The 20,231-nt window shown below is 44.7% G+C and overlaps 1 protein-coding gene across 13 annotated transcripts in view; it reads left to right on the forward strand.

Moving 5' to 3' along the window:
• Positions 1-20,231, forward strand: part of MTHFD1L (methylenetetrahydrofolate dehydrogenase (NADP+ dependent) 1 like) — a 227,690-nt gene that overhangs the window by 3,700 nt on the left and 203,759 nt on the right. For 6 of the 13 annotated variants that reach the window (XR_013830711.1, XM_079938745.1, XM_079938740.1 and 3 more), the window contains exons 1-7: positions 625-1,318; positions 4,096-4,180; positions 5,343-5,393; positions 5,499-5,552; positions 9,635-9,759; positions 12,025-12,125; positions 13,544-13,680. Coding sequence is in view for 12 of the 13 variants with exons in the window: in XM_079938745.1 (XP_079794871.1) it covers positions 996-1,318; positions 4,096-4,180; positions 5,343-5,393; positions 5,499-5,552; positions 9,635-9,759; positions 12,025-12,125; positions 13,544-13,680 (876 nt within the window). In the remaining variant the exon portion in view is untranslated. The other 7 variants (XM_079938749.1, XM_079938748.1, XM_079938742.1 and 4 more) reach the window with 6 other exon arrangements.

Genomic DNA, 20,231 nt, shown 5'->3' on the forward strand with positions numbered 1-20,231 from the left:
CGCCCAAGTCCCCCGCGGCCGGGGGAGACCCAGGAGGTGGGGCGGCCGGAGCTCTCGAGTCTCGGCCGGGCCCCGGGGGCCTCCGTGGGGGCTTCGCCGAGCACGGGGTCGCGAGGGTTTGGTGCCAACTTTTAGGGGTGACGGCAGCTGGTGGGGGGCAGCGCGGGCACCGGGAGGGCGGGCTGGCCGCGCCGGAGGACGGAGAGTCTTGGGGCCGGCCCAGGTCGGAGGGTCGGGGGTCGGGAGGGCGTGGGCATCCGCGGCGGGTGCTGCGCAGCTCAGACCGCGCGCCTCGCTCCACGTGCACCTCCCGCCGCCTGCTCTGATGCCGTGCGCGGCCTGGGCAGGAAAGGGGCGGCGCGGCGAGGGCTGGAGCCCCGAGGGGGAGGGGCGCCCGCTCCCGCCACGCCAGCCCGGCCGCCCGCCTGCTGGTCGGATCCGGCGTGGTGGCCGGGGCGCTGCGGGCCCGCGGGGCTGCGGCAGGGGCGCCCCGGGCCCAGCGATCGGCGCCCGTCTGCGCAGGGGCTCCGCCTTCGGGACGCTGGCTGCGGGCGGCGTACAGTGACGGCGGTGAGGTCTGCGCTTCCAAAACGCCGCAGCCTCCTGCGCGTGGGAGGGCTGCGGCCCGGCCCACCCAGTGACGCGCGGAGGGCTGCCGGAGAAGTCGGGGCCGTCTCGTTCGCAGCATCGCTGCACGTTGGGCACGGAATCCCCAGCTCAGCCTTATTTCCAAAGTTATCTCCCGAGCGAGAGGCGAACTCTGCCTGGGAGCCCCGGGCCGGCCTTCCGCTGTCCCCACCGGAGACGTTCGCCGGTCCCCCTCCACCCCCGTACCCACCCGCCTTGATCCTCACACACACCCTAGCCGCTTCTCCTAGCCCTTCGGTGGGACCGAGGGGAAGTAGAGCCTTGTCTGAGTGAAGCGCTCCGGACATGCCTGGGGGTCGCGGGAAAGCCCTTTCTTCCCTTCCCTAACTAGAATTCCTAGTTCCAGGATGCCATGTTACGGAGCGAGCTCTTCACGTCCATCCGCTGACATCCTCTTCTGTTTTCCTTCTAGCCTTCATTCTGAAAATGAATTTACCTTTTTACTCCCTCTGTTTCCAAGGCGCTTCATGATGTGGCCTATGACTCCAAGGACTCTTCAGTTTACCTTGTCTTCTCTCCGGACGTCGCGGTTAGGTCTCTTCCGGTCATTAGATTTTAAGCAGTGTACAGCTGAGCTCATCTTAAGGGGTTGTTACCAAGCCGAACTGGGGTATCCTCGCCAGATGTGCAGCACACCCAGTCTACTGACACCGGGTTGTGACGTAGGCAGGTACAGTGTTTGTTGCAGGGTACCAAGCAGGGGAGTAAGGGACGCCTCAGATCCACTCCACTCCAACTTGGTCTTTGAGATAGAGGTTTTGGGGTTTTTTTGTTTGTTTGCCGAGCCACGGGGCATGTGGGATCTTCCCCGACCAGGGATCGAACTGGTGCCCTCTGCGTTGGGAGCGGGGAGTCAACCGCTGGACCACCAGGGAAATCCAACATTTCTTAATTGTGGTTTCGGCAGTCGGGATGTCTCTGGTTTATGCTTCTTTAGGTGGGTGGTCCTTGGCCAGATGTCTGTTAGCTCATTTTGCCCTGGAGAAACAGCTTGAGATTGTAGTTAGTGAAGATATCTATGATAGCAATTTTAGTATATTAACGATGTTACCAACAACAGCAATTTTAGTCGTCTGACTCTGGTTGATTATTAATCATTTAGCACAGGATTAAGGGGACAAGAAAAGGAATAAAGTTTTGGATAGAGAGATTAATCATAAACTGGATAAGAGGTTTTAGGGGGATTTGGTTTCAGGGTAAGGGTCCAAAGACAGTATAGGATGCAGAAGTCGCCTTCCAACTAGAAGTTGAGGCAACTTTTCTCACCCAGGGCAGAAAAATCTCTGATGGAGAAACATCTATGCTACTTTCTAGACTTCCTGAGCCTGGTAACTCCTTGCTTGCTTTGCTTGGCACTGTAAGAATAATGGAAGAATAAGGAATAACCCCAAAGAATGAAACGTCACACATGTGGCAAGTTGTGGGGGAATTAGCCAACTTTATGAGCAGAGTTGGTGACAGGTGTCAGCTTCTACGGTCGTGTGCCCTTCATTCTATTGAGGGGTAGGTGCTGCAAGTGTTTCTGGGAAAATTGCTTTTGGAAGGAGTGTTTTTAGCGTTCAGGTGTAGCTTTGAGACACAGAACAACACTGTACAAGTATAAGAACAAAGGTAGAGTCCTTGTAGTACACCTGCCCTACAGATGAGGAAACGGGTTCCTTAGTGGCTCAGTGAATTAATTGCCCACGCTAGTCAACCAGAGGCCTGATTTCCCCTGAGTGCTTCAGGGCCACCCAGACTCCTTGTTGAAGACACACATTCCCAGGCCCCACCCAGACTTAGGGAGTCCGACTTTCTGGGCTGAGTCACAAAGCCTTTCTCTTTACCAAGCTTTCCAGATGACCCATATACACATTGCCAAGAACCACTTGGGACCCGCACTCCAGTGCCTTCCCACACTAGCCAGAAATGAGGACTCAGTATGGCCCAAATTAGCAGCCAGGAAAGGCAGAGAACCTGCATACGGCGTGTCCTCAGCCGCATGTTGTTGGACAGAAGATTCTTGCTCGTTTATAAGGTGATTTGTGGACTTTCACATATAGTCTGGTTTATCAACACAACAATACAATTGTTTCACTGGGAATCAAGTTGCTTTATCCCAAGTGTTTAAAAACAAACCAAAACCTTCCTGGGTTGTAGACAGCTGCATGCCCATTTACTCTATGTCTTCTAGCCCAGCTGACTGTGGGAAGGCTCATCCTGGTTGAGTTTTGAAGCCTTTAAACGTTTTCCGAGCACCCTTCTCTCCTCATCCACCTACAAGAGCAGTGCCTGCCAGTTACATTCCTCAAATTCTTCTCTAAAACTGGGAGGAGTTTTGCCCCTGGCCATTCTGCCTTGTCCCTTTGCTCATGGCCATTTATTGCTGATGGGATCTGGCTGGAAGTTCCCCTTGCATTTTTTGAAAGCTGTTGTGCATGCAAGACCCTGATGGAGACAAGAGATGATACTTAGAGGTGGTCTTAAGCACTGAAGCTTGGGTGCTGCCTTGGCTAAGCCTTTTGTCTATTATTGTGAGAGGAAAAAGAGCCAACTTTCTTTTTTTAATTTTTTATTTAATATTTTTAATTAAAAATTTTTATTGAAATATAGTTGATTTACAATGTTGTGTTCCAGGTATACAGCAAAGTGGTTCAGTTATACATAATTGTCTATATGTATATAGATAGATATATCTTTTTCAGATTCTTTTCCATTATAGGCTGTTACAAGATACTGAGTATAGTTCCCTGTGCTATATAGTAGGTCCTTGTTGTTTGTCTATTTTATATATAGTAATGTGTATCTGTTAATCCCAAACTCCTAATTTATCCCTCCCCCCCTTCCCCTTTCGTAACCATAAGATTGTTTTCTATGTCTGTGGGTCTGTTTCTGTTTTGTAAATAAGTTCATTCGTAAGAGCCAACTTTTTTTTTTTAATACATTTATTATTTATTTATTTTTGGCTGCGTTGGGTCTTAGTTGCACACGGGCTTTCTCTAGTTGCAGCAAGCAGGGGCTACTCTTAGTTGCGGTGTGTGGGCTTCTCATTGTGGTGGCTTCTCTTGTTGCAGAGCACAGGCTCTGGGCGCGCGGGCTCAGTAGTTGCAGCACACGGGCTCAGAAGCTGTGGCTCGCGGGCTCTAGAGCGCAGGCTCAGTAGTTGTGGCGCACAGGCTTAGTTGCTCCGCGGCATGTGGGATCTTCCCGGACCAGGGCTCGAACCCCTGACCCGTGCATTGGCAGGCGGATTCTTAACCACTGTGCCATGGGGGAAGCCCTACGCCAGGTATTTCATGATTGTTCTCCTCCCCCTCCCTCCACCCTTTCCACACTTAGAGGAGCCTGTCCTTGTGCTGTCTAATTAGTTTCATTTAGAGTAGAAAACCTTCTAAGAAAATGTGTTGTATCCATCCTTTCTAGTCATTAACCTAGACCTGACTATGTTGTTTTTCTTTCTCAATGCAGAGACATCATTCAGAATTCGAAAGAAGTTCTGAGTTTATTGCAAGGAAAAAACCCTGCCTTTAAGCCGGTTCTTGCTATTATTCAGGTAAGCTAAGAATGTGGTTCTGTCTTGCTATTTTAGGATGTCTTCTAATTTAGAAGACAACTGTACACAGGTGACCAGCTGCATTTCTTGTCACAGAAGTCCCACTCGGGCTTCGGGGATGGAGGAGAAAGCTCATGTGGAAATGTTGTCATTTCCCCCTTTATCTGGTCATTTTGCCGCTTCAGGATTACAGGTTAGGTACCACTCTGTCTGAGTCTGTCTCCTTTTGGTGCGGATAGCTTCCGGAGGTCAGGAGGTAGGTGCTCATGTAAGTTGCATTACACAGGATATAATGTGGTCCATTATAAATGCTGATCAGATGTGATTTGAGTGGGATGGGAAAAAACATTCCACTTTGTTTCTGTGGAAGACAGATGCTTGCTGAGACATGGTATTTGGTGATCTTACTATTCAGTCTTTTCAAGCCTGCCATGAGTCTGAAGGGCCAAAAGCCATGGCATGGCAGGACTTGGGAGTTCCATGTCTGTGTTCTAGCCACGGCCCCTTCATTGCCAGCTGCAGTTGGCACTGTTTGCCACCCTTATTGGCACACCCAGGTGACGCAGGTGCAGGGAAGTGGTGCGCTGGGCCGAGCCTGTAAGGTCACACAGCCCAGCAGTTGAGCTGCCTCTGTGGTTTTGGGTGCACGCTTAATGCATCAGAGTAGCAGCCTCTAGTTTCATCAGCGCTGTCATTTCAAGACTGGAGAGCTATGCTCAAGTCACTCTGGGGCCTGCGTTCTTTGGGGTCTGTTTCCTCACCCCCTACAAAGATAAGCAAGTGAGAAGAGTGGAAAGAAAAGCGAAACAAGAGCCTGGCCTCCTGGAATTCTGCTCATTGGTAGCTTTTCACCCAAGGGCAAGTCCTAAACACCCGTCTTAGGTGTCCTCACTTAGAAAGGAATGCTGCCTATGCGGCTATATACGCCCTATGAGGAGTATTATTTTCAAAAGTGATATATCTTAAAGCCTGAGAAACTGACATGTGGATAAATACCAGCCCTTAGTCCCCTTTTATGAGCAATAAGATTCTTTTTCTGCATTTCCCTATCATCTTTGTAGTCAGATAATGTATAATCACAGAATTAGCCTTTGTATTGTTTTGTACCTTTTCAAGGTATTTTTATGTTGTTATGTTCCCCTTCTTGCTCTCCTTTCCCAAGGCAGGTGATGATAACTTGATGCAGGAAGTAAACCAGAATTTGGCTGAGGAGGTAAGGATTGTTGATTTTTTGAATGATTTTAAAACTTCATTTTAATTTTCGGGTGACAGATTCATTTTCTCTCCGTGACAAAATCGCCCTATGCTCTCTTTGCAGGCTGGTCTGAACATCACTCACATCTGTCTTCCTGCAGATAGCAGTGAAGATGAGGTAATACAGCAGCACACTTAACCCTTATTTTGTGTTCCTCTTCAGTCCTAACAGACCTCTTAACATCTCTTAGTTGTGGTCAGAACTGAACAAGCCTTTTCTTAGGGCTGAACTTGTAGAGGGAATAGTTCATTTTTCCCACTCGTGTAGATGCCCCTTGATCTATCTGTCCCTTACCATGTTTCTTTTTTTTTAATTGAAGTATAGTTGATTTATAATGTTGTATTAGTTTCTGGTGTATAACAAAGTGACTCAGTTATACATATACATTTATGTATTCTTTTCCATTATGGTTTATTACCATATCGAATATAGTTCCCTGTGCTATTCAGTATGACCTTGTTGTTATCTCCTTACCATGTGTTTCTGTTGATGATGTGACCTATGATGTGGTGACTTTGGTTGTGTTTCTTCAGCTGTAGCAACAGCATCGTCTAGTGGAAATTATCAGTGTCTGGAGGACTAGTTCTGGTTTGCAGTGTCCTGACAGGTTGTTTGACCTTGCTTGGACCGTTCTTTGGTTTCTCTGGGTCTCAGTTGCCCTGTCGATAAAATAAAGGAGAAGATATTTTTCAGGCTAACCTTGTGTGAATCCTTCAGTGGTGTTTGGGGGCAGCTGATGAAAATCCACCATAGGGGGGCTTCCCTGGTGGCGCAGTGGTTGAGAGTCCGCCTGCCGATGCAGGGGACGCGGGTTCGTGCCCCGGTCCGGGAAGATCCCACATACCGCGGAGCGGCTGGGCCCGTGAGCCATGGCCACTGAGCCTGCGCGTCCAGAGCCTGTGCTCCGCAACGGGAGAGGCCACAACAGTGAGAGGCCCGCGTACCGCCAAAAAAAAAAAAAAAAAAGAGAAAAACCACCACAGGGTTCTTTTGTTGCTACTGTATGTGCTTTAGTTGTTTCCACCAGCAGGGCAGACCAGTCCTCATAAGTGTCATCTCAAGCGTGGGAGAAGCAGTCACCCCTATAAGTAGGGCCTAGGAAACTGGACCATGGGCCATCCTGGTGTCTCCTCCTTCTATGGCTAGGTTTTCTTCAGACTGGCTGTGGCAGTGCTGAAAACCTTAAGTAATCTGGAATAACACAGAAGTTTTTTGTATGTGAATAAAGTTTAGCAGTAGGCAGTCCCCGGCTGGTGTGGTGGCGTCACTGAGTCGTTAGGACCTCAGGGGCTCCCTGGATCTTGCTGCGCTGTGGTCTTTGTCGTGTTGCCTCATCCGGGATGGCAGATTCAGCGCTACAGGTCACATCCACATTCCAGCCAGTGTCAAAGAGAAAATAAATCCAGTCTCAGTGAGGAGAGACATAATCTGAAAGGATTATTGCAAGGTGGGGAAAGGGACTGCACTCTCTGCCCGTAAGCTCGACACACCTTTGAGAGGTCAGCAAAAGGCTTCTCTTCTATAGGGAGGAAAGAACCCAGTGTGAGAAAAGTGGGATGAAAGGGTGGCTTGATGGGATAGGAGATTAGAGAATGTTTTACCCCGAGGCCAGCCTATTCTCCCAGGGAGGTTGGGTGGTGGTAGAGCTGTTGGCCAATCAGACCGAGGGTAGGTCAAAGGTTAGGAACCTGGGGGAAGGGAAGAAGCTTACCCAGAGTTTGGTTAACAGACATTTTGTGCCGATGATCAGTGGAGACCAGCAGTTCAAGTAAATCATTTATGAACAAAGAATAGAACTTTGTGGGGTCTGGAGACTAGGGAGCATTGGATGGTCGTGTCAGAATCATATGGGGAAGGTGGTTCTTTGCAGTCCACAAAGGATGGGGGCATTTCTTAACCATCCCTGTTTTCCAGGACCACAGGGCTTAGTTCAACAAGTTCTTATCACCAGCAAGAAAAAGGAAGGACAAAGACCAAAGTCAGGATCCCAGTCTTTCTCCTGAAAGCCACAGTTCTGCTTCCATTCCACTGGCCTGACCTAATTGCTTGGCCTTTTTGCAAGGGAGGCGAGAAATGTGGTCTTTATACCAAGTGGCCCAAGATCATTTCTAGCACAGCTAAAAATTAAGAGTTCATTACTAAGAAAGAACAGAAATTGGATATTGGGCAAACAGTTTCTACCACACTTGCCATTGTAAGATATTACCAATACTGACACCTGTCCTACCAGTACTAACAGAATGCAGAGAAAGTTGTTTTCCCTTTGCAAAGGACACTCATTTTCTGCAGTAGAATTTGCATGTTCTTAGATTGTTTTGCCGCTGGTATTGATAGCCCTTGACTTTTTTTTCCCCCTTGGCTTATTTAATTTTTTTCATTCAAATTTTTTTTCCAGTTTGTCACCGTATTTTTTTAAAATTCTTATGGGAGTATAGTTGCTTTACAATACTGTGTTAGTTTCTACTGTACAGCAAAGTGAATCAGCTGTATGTATACGCATATCCCCTCTTTTTTTGGATTTCCTTCTCCTTTAGGTTCCCCTTGGCTCATTTTTTTGACAAGGAGTCACTTATTCACTCTTTTTCTTTGAAATTCTGATAAATGGGAATTTATATGATGGTGTTATTATGTTGGAAAAGAGTAAGGATCTTAATTTATTAAGATTTTGTTGTCGTTGTTACCTCTAACTACGTTGGAGGTAACAGTAGTACCCTCACTTCATTCTGGCTGGGCTCTGTGTATAGATGCCACCCCGTCTGACCACCCCCTACCTGCCATCACTCCATATCAATTTCAGAGATTATACTATTATTATTGTTATTTTTTTGGTCATTTTATTTATTTATTTATTTGGCTGCATTGGGTCTTCGTTGCTGTGCACGGGCTTTCTCTCTAGTTGCAGCGAGCGGGGGCTACGCTTTGCTGCGGTGCACGGGCTTCTCATTGCTATGGCTTCTCTTGCTGTGGAGCACGGGCCCTAGGCAAGTGGGCTTCAGTAGTTGCAGCACACAGGCTCAGTAGTTGTGTCTCACAGGCTCTAGAGCGCGGGCTCAGTAGTTGTGGTGCACGGGCTTAGTTACTCAGAGGCATGTGGGATCTTCCTGGACCAGGGATTGAACCCGTGTCCCCTGCATTGGCAGGCAGATTCTTAACCACTGTGCCACCAGGGAAGTCCCTGTTGTTATTGTTGTTATTGGTCTTGTCTTCTCTACTAGAATATAAGCTCCATGAGGGCAGATATTTTTTACAACTGTATTTCCTTTACTCAGAACTGGTACAAGGTAGATATTCAAAACATTCAACATTTGTTGAATGAATGACAGAATGATGAATATTAAACAAAATTTTCTTTCTGAGTTTTCTGAATATATCAAATAGCTTTTTCTTCTCTTACCAGGTAGAAATACCATCATGATTTTTGCTAGATAGTCAAACAGAAATGGTAAACTAACACTTCTCATAGTGAGATCCATATCTACGAGCTAGAATCTCTCTTAGTTATCAACAAGTAACATTGCTAAGTGAAATCCTGGCGTAAAATAGAGGTAAACAGAGAGGCCAGAGCATTGCTTATTTAAAGACATACGTGGCCATTCAATATCGATTATATTAGCTTCCCAAACTGCTTTGGTCTTTTTCATAAACAGCAAATTATTTTAGTGTTTCCTGTAAAATGGAGCTATCTATGCTTAGAGGTTTTCCGTCATAAGCCTTTGGAAATGCTTTCTACATGCCATTCTGGTCCAGAGAACAGGAGGGCCTGAGTCATGATTAGTAAGCTTTGGTTAAGCACAGTGTGCTTGAAACACAGGCTTCTCTGGGCCAGGTTGGAATGCTCGAGGTTCCTGAGTCCTGGCCTCCCTGAAAGTTGGCATTGCATTGGGCTCAGATCTGATTGTGGACAGGGAATTGTCTTTTGCTGATTTCAGCTTTATTAACTGTTGAACTTTGGTTTTGTTTTGTTCTGTTCTGGCAGAGAATAGAGCGATAAGAAGGACTTGAAGTCACTAAAAAATTCAGCCAAGCTTTTATAAACGTGGTTAGAGGGAACGTAGACTTCTTCATTCTGCTTTACACCAGGTCTTCAACAAGGAGAAAAAAGAAACTAAAACAGATGCATTTTCATGAATCTATTTTTGACATAAAGTGTCTGTTCTTGGGTCTTATTTTTGCAAAACTGACTTTAGTTTTCACTTTAGATCATAGATGAGATCCTGAAGATTAATGAAGACACCAGAATACATGGCCTTGCCCTTCAGATCTCCGAGACCTCATTTAGCAACAAAATCCTCAATGCCTTGAAACCAGAAAAAGATGTGGATGGGTGAGAACATAGAAAAGAAAACAATCGACTCACTGCTAAACTAGTTTTTCTACTGTGAATTCCTTAAAATTCTTCTCTTTCAGCTATGTCAGTAATTGAGCCATGAATGAAATCATTCTAAATATTTCAGGAGTTGGAGGGCTTGTAAAATTATGCTTAAGGAAGTATGTATTTGAGAAAATACACTTGCCCTTTGGTAGTGCTTGGGTGCCATTTTGGCCGAATCATACTCATTTGAGAAGCTCCTGTCTGACCTACAGAGTCCTTAGCCAGCTCTCCTCTTCTAATAGCTTTTCCTTTTCCTTAATAATTCTACCAAACGAGAGAAAAAACCCAGGGACCTGCTTCACCACAGTAGCACATTCTGCCGTAGTCCCAGGCCAGCGGAGGAAAACAAAGCAAGCACTTACATTCATAACGTGAGGTTTTATTTGAAATTTGAGGGAAAAACTGTGAATATCAGGTGCTCTGATATTGGTCTTAGACTCATGTCATGACGTAAGCTTCATGGGACAGGGAATACTGACCATCCATATGGGAGTTCATGATGTTTCCTGGAAGTTAAAAACCTCATCTTCCTCCATGGAAATAAGAAATGTTTGTATCGTGGCCAGAAAGAACGTGATATATTTAGCATTCCAGGGTCGTAAGCAAATTTATAACGTTAGTCTTGTAGGGACTGGATTGAGTGACCAGCACCTCACTGGCATACCCATGTTCCCCCATTATCCTAGCCTTCTCTTGTGACTTAGGGCAGACTCAAACATGGGTAGAAGATTGTCATGAAAATCTCCGATCCTATAGCAGACAAACCATAAAGGGGGAAGAGGCTCTAATCAATTAGAAAACATCCAGAATCCTAGGGTATCAAGATGTAGTTTCCAGTCTTTCATAAAAAGAGAGAATTATGAAAAGTTTTCCAAGTATCTCTATTTTGTTACTAACCTGTATTGAGACCATCAATTTAAGCTAAATAGTTAGGGACTATTTTGTCCTTGGTTTGACCAAGGAAGAACACAGAAGGCATTGAAAGATCATGGTCCCTCATTTTTTTCCTTGATTTCCTTAAGGAGATAAGTACTGATGTCGAGTGGGGATCAGACCTTGAATCCAAGTCTTGCTAGGTCACCCCTGATTTCTAGGATTGGTTCTGGACTTTGATATTGATGGAGATGTAAATTTCCTCAGGATAAAGTGGCTGCAGGACCACAGCATTGCACACATCCAGGGCCACCATTCCATGCCGTCCATTGAACAGAGCTCCCTAGCATTGTGCAGTGAAGCCCCATGTGGCCTCCAGCTGCGGTCCTGCTGTCCAGGCAGAACCAGAACGCCCGACGTCGTCCTGACTCCTAGGGACCACGTTGGAGTTGCCTGAGGGGCTGCTCTAGAAGCTAATGACCTCTATTCCTGCTCACTCTTTCATTTCTATTTAATAATTTAATATATCCTACCTATCTGTCGATGAAAATTCAATTAACGATCAAGTTAAGAAGGAAGAAAGGGAATTTTATTCAAGCCAAACCAGGGCTTATAACCCAGGAAGCAGATTCTCAGGAAGCTCTGAGAACTGTTCCGCCTGTTAGAAGTCGAAGGCACAGTCACATACATCTTTGAGAGAAAGGATCAAACATCAAAATGACATACTGATGTTTTACGTAAAGTTCACCAAGGATACATAGTCCAGGTCAGCATGTACAGAGCGAGCAGCAAGTCACCATGACCCCCTACAGAGCTGGGAAAGAACACTGGTCTTTTAAGAAGTTACACCGCTAGTGTCAGAAGAAAAAAATAAGCAGGGATTCTCATCTTTGAAGAGCTCTGGTTAATGGTTTTTTTTTTGCGGTACGCGGGCCTCTCACTGCTGTGGCCTCTCCCGTTGCGGAGCACAGGCTCCGGATGCACAGGCTCAGCGGCCATGGCTCACGGGCGCAGCCGCTCCACGGCATGTGGGATCTTCCCGGACCGGGGCACGAACCCGTGTCCCCTGCATCGGCAGGCGGACTCTCAACCACTGCGCCACCAGGGAAGCCCTGGTTAATGTTTAACCAAGATACACACTGCACATGAGGGAGGGAAGAGGCCCAAACAACCACGCAGAGAGAATTTTATATTTAATTTTTTCTTGTCCTGCCTTAAAAGATAAATTGTATTTCATCGTATCAAATATTGACTTGGTTGTTATTTGGGATTAATTCATGTGGATTATAGATGAGTGAGTTTTGGCCAAGCTTGACTGACTTGTTCTCTTATTTTTGGATTCAGAGTAACGGATGTAAACCTGGGGAAGTTGGTACGTGGGGACGCCCATGAGTGTTTTGTTTCACCTGTGGCCAGAGCTGTAATTGAACTTCTTGAAAAGTCAGGTATGATGCTCCTTCAGAAATGTTGCTATTTTCTATTTTTTGTTATTTATGTGAGTTTTTAGTAAGGATTTGCTTCTGGAAGATACTTATTGAAACACAGAAGCGATACTCAGTGTCAGCTTTATTTTTCTCATCTTTTAGGAGATATGAATGACTGGCAAATTTCTCTAATAAAGATTAGCTGTATTATAATTTTAAAGAGAAATTGGTAAAGATGAATGATTAACCTGTGTTTTCTCAGTTTCTCTTACGAAACCTTCAAAATAACCACAATGAAAAATGTTTCAAGTTTCAGCTCATATCTGTCAATATGTAAACCTAGATAAGTTTTATATTTAAAACTTAAATGAAGAAGCTGTCAGATATAGTTTCGGGTATAGAAACCTAGATTAGGATCTATCAGTGAGCAGTATCTCTTTCAGTAATCAGTATTTAATTTTTTCTGTACACCAGCTTGAGTGAAAAGGAGACAATGCCCCTCCCCTACACCCAAACATGAAATGATTGAACAAAAATTCCAAAATATATACCAAAGTTCTATTAGAAGATTAACTTTCAAGATATACCTTTAGGACATTAGCCATTAAGCTCAAGTCTCTGAGATAATCCGTATAGACAGTGTTTTTCCATCACATGGATAATTAGAATGATGATTCTAGGTCACTCTACCATAAAGTTTGCAAAGAAGGAATAAGTTATGGCTTATAGTCATTGTAGGTTTGGTACTCAGAGGGCCAAGTTTTCAAAGGCGATTTTTTTGCAGCCTATTGAGCCAACCCTGCTCTTTTCCCCATGGGAGCCCAGTGTGCAATGGTTGCAAACAGCAGCCTCCTTGGTAGTGTGTGCAGCCTCTTGCCTGTATGGGTTGCCCTCAGGGACTTCGAGACAGCCCTTTCCAGTGGACGTTCATGTCTGCCATGCTGTCCCCAGTCTGGGCTCCAGACAGGTATGTGCGGTGCCTTTGGAAAGCCCCGGGGCACAGTGGCCTGGGTCCACATTGGCCAAATCGTAATGCCCATCCGCGCCAAGCTGCCGAACAAGGAATATGTGATTGAGGCCCTGCACAGGCCGAGTTCAAGTTCCCTGGCCACCAGAAGATTCGCATCTCCAAGAAGTGGGGATTTACTAAGTTTAATGTGGATGAATATGAAAACATGGTGGTAGAAAAGTGGCTCATCCCAGATAGCTGTGGGATCAAATACATCCCTAATCGTGGCCCCTTGGACAAATGGCAAGCCCTTCACTCATGAGAGCATTGGTGCTGTCCCCTCCTTAATCACGCCCACCAATAAATGCTGCTTTCCTGTCCAAAAATTAAATTAAATTAAAATAAAAGCTATTTTTCCTTACATTAAAGCTGTATGGGAGGAAGACTTTGAAGTTTTGATTATAATACTGAATTTCCATTTGGTGGGTAGGTGTCAACTTAGATGGAAAGAAGATCTTGGTAATAGGAGCCCATGGGTCTTTGGAAGCCACCCTGCAATGCCTGTTCCAGAGAAAAGGGTCCATGACAATGAGCTCCCAGTGGAAAACACCTCAGCTTCAAAGCAAGGTAAGCATCTTTCATGTTGGAAACATATCCTTCAGTGCCTATATTAGAAAAGGAGGACTGAAATGCATAGGCTGATCGTTTAACGTAAAAAGTTAGAGAAAGAACAGCAGAAAATCTCAAAGGATGAAAACAAAAGAGCAGAGATTACTGAAATAGAAAACAAATATGTAATATGAGAGGTTATCAGCAAAGCCGAAAGATAGTTCTTGGAAAAATCTAGTAAAATAGACACACCACTAGCCAAAGTAATTAAGACAAAAAGAGAGAACACCAGCAATGTTAGGAACAAACAAGGGGACATAACCACAGAAGCAAAAATTATTTTTTAAAAAGGAGAATATGAACAACTTTATGTTGATAAATTTGAAAAATTGTATGGAATGAAAACTTTCCTAGAAACTGTGACCTACAAAACGGATTCAAGTAAAATTGAGTAGTCTTATATATAATTGAAGACACTGAATCAGTCTACCCAGCAAACAAGCAAACAAAAAAAGGCACTAGGTCGTTTTATAAATGAGTTACCACAGGAAAGAACATTTTCTCTGGAGAATAGAAAAAGAACATTTCCTAACTCATTGTATGAGTGCCCAGTGCAGACAATGACAAGATGCTAAGGGATAATTACAGGCCAATTTCACCTATAACATAGATGAAATAATCGTTAGCAAAATAGAAAACCAAATCCACTATCCCATTGGGACTATCATAGGATTGCAGGGGGGTCTGACATTAAAATCTGTTAAAATGTATTAATGTAATTTACCACATTATCAGATTAAAAACTATACTGTCACCATAGTAGATGCAGAAAAGTCACTAGATAAAATCTAATATTCATTATGATTTTTTCCTGAGAAAAACATTAGACTAGGAATTTAAGGAAATTCCTTAACAAGATAAAACATCTATAAAAACTTAGAGTGAAAAATCTCATTTAACAGTGACATTAGAAACATTTTCTTAAATTAGGAAAGACAAGGGCGCCTGTTATTAGTACTCCTAACCAGCATTGTGTGGGAATTCCTAGACAATGCAGTAATATGAAGAAAGAAAGGAAGAAAATTCATAATGATCGGAAAGGAAGACACCAAACTGTCATCAATCCTGGGTAATATGATTACATAAGAAGTCCAAAAGAACCTATTAAAATATCAGAATTAGTAAGAGTTCATCTGGGTTCTTGGATATAAGATCAACATGCAAAAATCAATTGCATTTCTAAACACTACTCCCCACAGTTAGAAAATTAATTTTTAAAGAAATACAGTTTATGATAACAATGAGAATATAAGATATCTAGGAATATATTTAACAAAAGTTATTTCTGACCTTTTGAAAGAAATTATATAATTTTGATGAATGTCATTAAGAAGACCCAATTAAAAGCAGAGATACCATATTCACGGATAAGAAGGCTCATCTTTTTTTTTCCTCTTTAATTAATTAATTAATTAATTTTATTTATTTATTTTTGGCTGCACTGGGTCTTCCTTGCTGCGTGCGTGCTTCCTCTAGTTGCGGAGAGCGAGGACTACTCTTCGTTGCGGTGCGCGGGCTTCTCATTGCGGTGGCTTCTCTTGTTGCGGAGCATGGGCTCTAGGCACGCGGGCTTCCGTAGTTGTGGCTCACGGGCTCTAGAGCACAGGCTCAGTAGTTGTGGCGCATGGGCTTCATTGCTCCGTGGCATGTGGGAACTTCCCGGACCAGGGCTTGAACCCATATCCCCTGCATCGGCAGGTGGATTCATAACCACTGTGCCACCAGGGAAGCGCAATAAGACTTGTCTTAAAGGTACTAATTCTCCCCAAATCAGTCTATAAATTAGAATCAGAATCCTGACGTAGGGCTTCCCTGGTGGCGCAGTGGTCGAGAGTCCGCCTGCCGATGCAGGGGACGCGCGTTCGTGCTCCGGTCTGGGAGGATCCCACATGCCACGGAGTGGCTGGGCCCGTGAGCTGTGGCCGCTGAGCCTGCGCGTCCGGGGCCTGTGCTTTGCAACGGGAGGCCACAGCAGTGAGAGGCCCTCATACCGCAAGAAAAAAAAAAAGAACCCTGACATAATATTATTGTGTAGACGTTGACAAGCTGATTCCATTTACATGGAAGCACAAGGACAAAAACAAGACAGTTTTGAGGAAAACTAAAGCTGTAAATATCAACAAGAAAGAATTTTTAAAAACAGCATTCATTGGAAAAAATCACGTTGCAGAAGGCTGTATTTCATCTAACACCATTTATATAGGGTTTTAAATCAGTACCACGTATATATTTTTAGGGCTCCATACATATAAAGTAAAAGTATAAAGAAAGGAGTAGAAACTGTGAACCAGATCAGGAAAACCATGACAGGACAAAGATGTGCAGGTAGGTAAGAGGAGACTAGGGGACCTTCACTTGTGTTGGTCATGCCTTTCCTTCAACTAGCCAATGGGCGGGATGTCCAGGTGTGTTATGTTATTCTTTTACATTTCCATGTCTGAAATAGTTAATAAAGTTTTTAATTTCAAAAACTGACAATGAATTTCACAGATTTCAAGCAAAGTGAAGTTAAATTAAAAGCGCATTAAGTACAATAAATTAACTAAAATCTAAAAATACATGGTCTTCACTTCGCAGCGTGAGGATGGAAACCAACAAGTTGTAGTCCTGTCCAGGGGAGACGGGCCTCTCGACTGAGATTTGTAATTTTTCAGTGGCAGGTGGATCTGATGTACATAATTGCTTCTTGTTTTAAAATAGCCCAGCAACATGGTCTTGCAATTAAACTCAAACCTATGTGCTTTTTCAGTGGTCACCACGTGGTGGCAGCCTATTCAAGAAAATTCAAGGACAATGTTTCATACTTCATAGAGGCCAGGATTTTAGGTTGGGAAGCTTAGTAGAAGAGGACAGTAAACTTGCCCTGAACTGAACAGCTGTGACGAAAAAGAGAAAAATGCCTTCATTGGCAATTCAGTGTTTTCACAGCTGTCACAGATACTTTTGCTAGTTGTATCTGTATTTTTGAACAACAAAGACATCTTTCAAAGTGCTTTTTTTATTATGGAAATAAATCACCTTGACTCTTTCGGATAAAGCTCACCCTGACTTTGAGAATGATGATTACAAGGCTTTATTCTCTAGAGAATCTAGAAATTGAATAGCATTCTGGTTCCCGCATGTCTAAGAAGGCTCTTTTCAATAGCTGACGTTGCACGCACATTTTGTTTTCCTAAGTCCGTGGCACTTAGAGTGGCACCGCTGTGAATCTTATAGGCTGTCAACTTCCACTCTTTTTATTGCTTCAACTTTATAGCCAAAAATAGGGAAAAATTCCGGGCTCCCTGTACTTGTCTTTAAAGTTCAGTTGGTCTCTGGTGTTTGGCCCTCTCTACCTGGCTTACTTACATACAACAGGCTCCCCTCACACCACAGGATAAAGGCTGAATCTTTCCATTTTTTGGTGCTAGGAGCCAACTTCACTAGTCACTTACCTCCCCGCTGATAGGCCTCCATGCTTCTGCCTGACATTTGACGTTTCAGTATTCCTACATTTTCTTTCTAAAACACAGGCCATTGCGGGGCCTGGTTTCAGAGGGTCAGTGCGCCCTCCGCAGACCACAGTGACTGCAATTAATGTGGTGCAAAGAACAGCCAGGCCCAAGTTAGTGTCCAGGACACCTGAACGGGACAGGCTGTGTCCACCCTCGGAAAGCCTCCACTGTGAGAATCCTTGAAAGTATAAATTTAACAACAGATTCGGATTTTTGTTTTCTGATTCCATCGACAATGCATTTTAAGATGATAGTGCATTATAAGTGCATCTGAACAGTGCATTTTAAGATTATGGCCCATTTATCTTCTCATTATCAACAATGCTAAGTATCAGGGAGAGCAAAGAGCAAGCAAAGGATTATAGCTATTAGGTCACAGGACGTTATCTTTGAAAAGCATTTCTTACCTGCTTGTTTGTACCTGACATGGGACAAGACCCCCTGTTGGCCATCTGGTGGGGGATTTCCAAAACCAGGGGGGTGAGGGTTTGGGGATCAGGAGGGGACTGTAACACTGGAGTCCTGTCCACCACCTCCTGAACTACCCGTAGCCTTTCAAGTTTGGGATGACCTTGAAGCAGTCGCAGCCTGCTGCAACCAGTAGGAACTGTCTTTGAAGGTCTGGAGTCAGAGACAACATTTGTGTTTTCGGGAAGCAATAAAACATAGGCGTTGGTGGAGACAGCTCTGGATTCAAGCCTTATCTGTTGTTTAACGTCTCTGAGCCTGTCTCCTTATGTGGTGAATGGGGATCATAATACTCCCTGCCTCATGGGGCTGCTGTGAGAATTCAGTGATCACGTAAGTTTGCTTAGCACAGGATCCCTGGTAATAGCTTGGCTGTTACTGATGGTGAGTCAGGAAGGACACTGGCAAGTTTCACCATACGGATGTGCAGTTGATTCTCAGTGTGGAAATGGAAAGGCCAGTGGGTAATCACACTGTAAGGAGGTAATAAAAAATCAGGACCCAGGGTTCCTTATTGGAGGAAAACTAAGAGACAGTGTCCCTGAGAGAGTGGGTGCCCAGCTTTGGCCAGTCTGGGCTCTCCCTCTGGTCCTCACCTCCAGGGCTGTGGACCTCTTCCTTCCCTGATGCCTGTGTTACTCAAGTTGCTCCACTTCAGATCATGTCTCCTGGGGATTCCTGGTTTACCAGTCACTCCTTCCAGGAATAGTAGTCCTTCCTACGATTTTGAGGAGTAGTTACATTGAGTTAGTTACATAGAAATGGATCCCTTCTCTAACAGCCTGCCTAGATCTAAAGATAGTCTTTGGATACTGATTACGCATGAAATCTCATGGAGTCTGAACATGAGAATTGAGATTTGCCTTTTTAGAGAAGTACAGGAAAGAGAGTTGACTTCTGTATTTGGTAGCTTGATAGTTTATGCCCCTCTGAGCGTATGATTGAAAATTAAGAATAAGTTTCCTGCTTTGTTTTGCAGCATCAAAACAAAGATGCATTCTGCTTTGAGACGCGTTCTGTATTTACATGGGAGAGGGGAAGAATGTCTGGGCACTGACCCAAATCAGCTACACACTGTGGAGCATCAGCTGTTGGTACCCCAAAGCACTGGGTGTGATGTTTTTGGGTCCAGATAAGGAATCGCCCTCCTTCCTCCACCCAAACGAAGGCCCCTCACTCAGCTCCCCAGGCCTCTGGAGTGGAATGACACCCTCATGTAGGAGGGGACAGCCATCCGCCCTGTGAAAATGGGCCTAGATATGGAGATGTCCTCTTCCTCACCCCAAGGAGTTCACTCTGATACCAAAAGCAAATGTTCTGCATTTAGTATTTATGAGGCGGAGTGGTACCCCTCTCCTGGGAGGAGAGGCTGGCAGGCGCCCCGGGGCTGTGCTCACACGCCCTCACTTGCTCCGCTGGCTGGAAAGCCTCTTCGGAATCTGTGGTCGGGCGCAGCTGGAAGATGATGGCGAAATGGCCTCCAGCTGCAACGAATCAGGTCGATCCCAGCTGCGTGTATAAGAAATAACCCCAGAATAAGAGAAGCGTTGTATTTTGTTTGTCTCAGAGGATCTTGTTTCTCCTGAGCACGGAGATCGTCAAAACTAGCACTAACAGAAGAAGGAAAAATACAGGTCTTTCACACTTGAAGGATCAAAGTAGGCTGTTTTCTTGAGCCAAGCTAAATTATCACAAAGTCATTTCCACTTTAAATTCGGTACGTAGCATACAAAAGGCCTTAAAAAGGGAATTGGAAAATTCTAAATATATGTGTATTATACATATGAGATTTTGAAAAAGTAATCTATTTTCCAGAGATTGTGGGGAAAACCCTAGCTTTTGTTTTTTGGCCGAGCCACGTGGCTTACAGGATCTTAGTTCCCTGACCGGGGATCGAACCCCAGGCCGACGGCAGTGAAAGCGCCAAGTCCTAACCACTGGACCACCAGGGAATTCCTGGAAAACCCTAGCTTTTTTTGGGGGGGGGGTATGCGGGCCTCTCACCGTTGTGGCCTCTCCCGTTGTGGAGCACAGGCTCCAGACGCACAGGCTCAGTGGCCATGGTTCACGGGCCCAGCCGCTCCACGGCATGTGGGATCTTCCCGGACCGGAGCACGAACCCGTGTCCCCTGCATCGGCAGGCAGACTCTCAACCACTGTGCCACCAGGGAAGCCCAACCCTAGCTTTTAAACTGGACTGGATTGGCAAGTTACACAAGTTTTTTTTTCTTTTTTATATTTATAATTTTTAATGCATTTGTCTTTTAAATCGGGTAGGAAATTATAAGTGTAGTTTCAAACCAAAAATACAAGAATACTGGCTTTTCTGGAGATCTTCATTTCTTCACACAGCTTGGAGTTACTGACTAGTGTCTTTTCACTTCTTGTAGAGCAGGTCTAATGGTAACGAACTCCCTCCACTTTGTTTAATATGCAAATGTATTCATTTCTCCCCCTTTTTTTTTTTTGAAGTACAGTTTTGCTGGATATAGAATTCTCAGTTGACAGATCTTGTTTTCTTCAGGCACTTTAAATATGTCATCCCAC

Source organism: Stenella coeruleoalba, assembly GCF_951394435.1.
Source record: "Stenella coeruleoalba genome assembly, chromosome: 12".
NCBI lineage: Eukaryota > Metazoa > Chordata > Mammalia > Artiodactyla > Delphinidae > Stenella > Stenella coeruleoalba.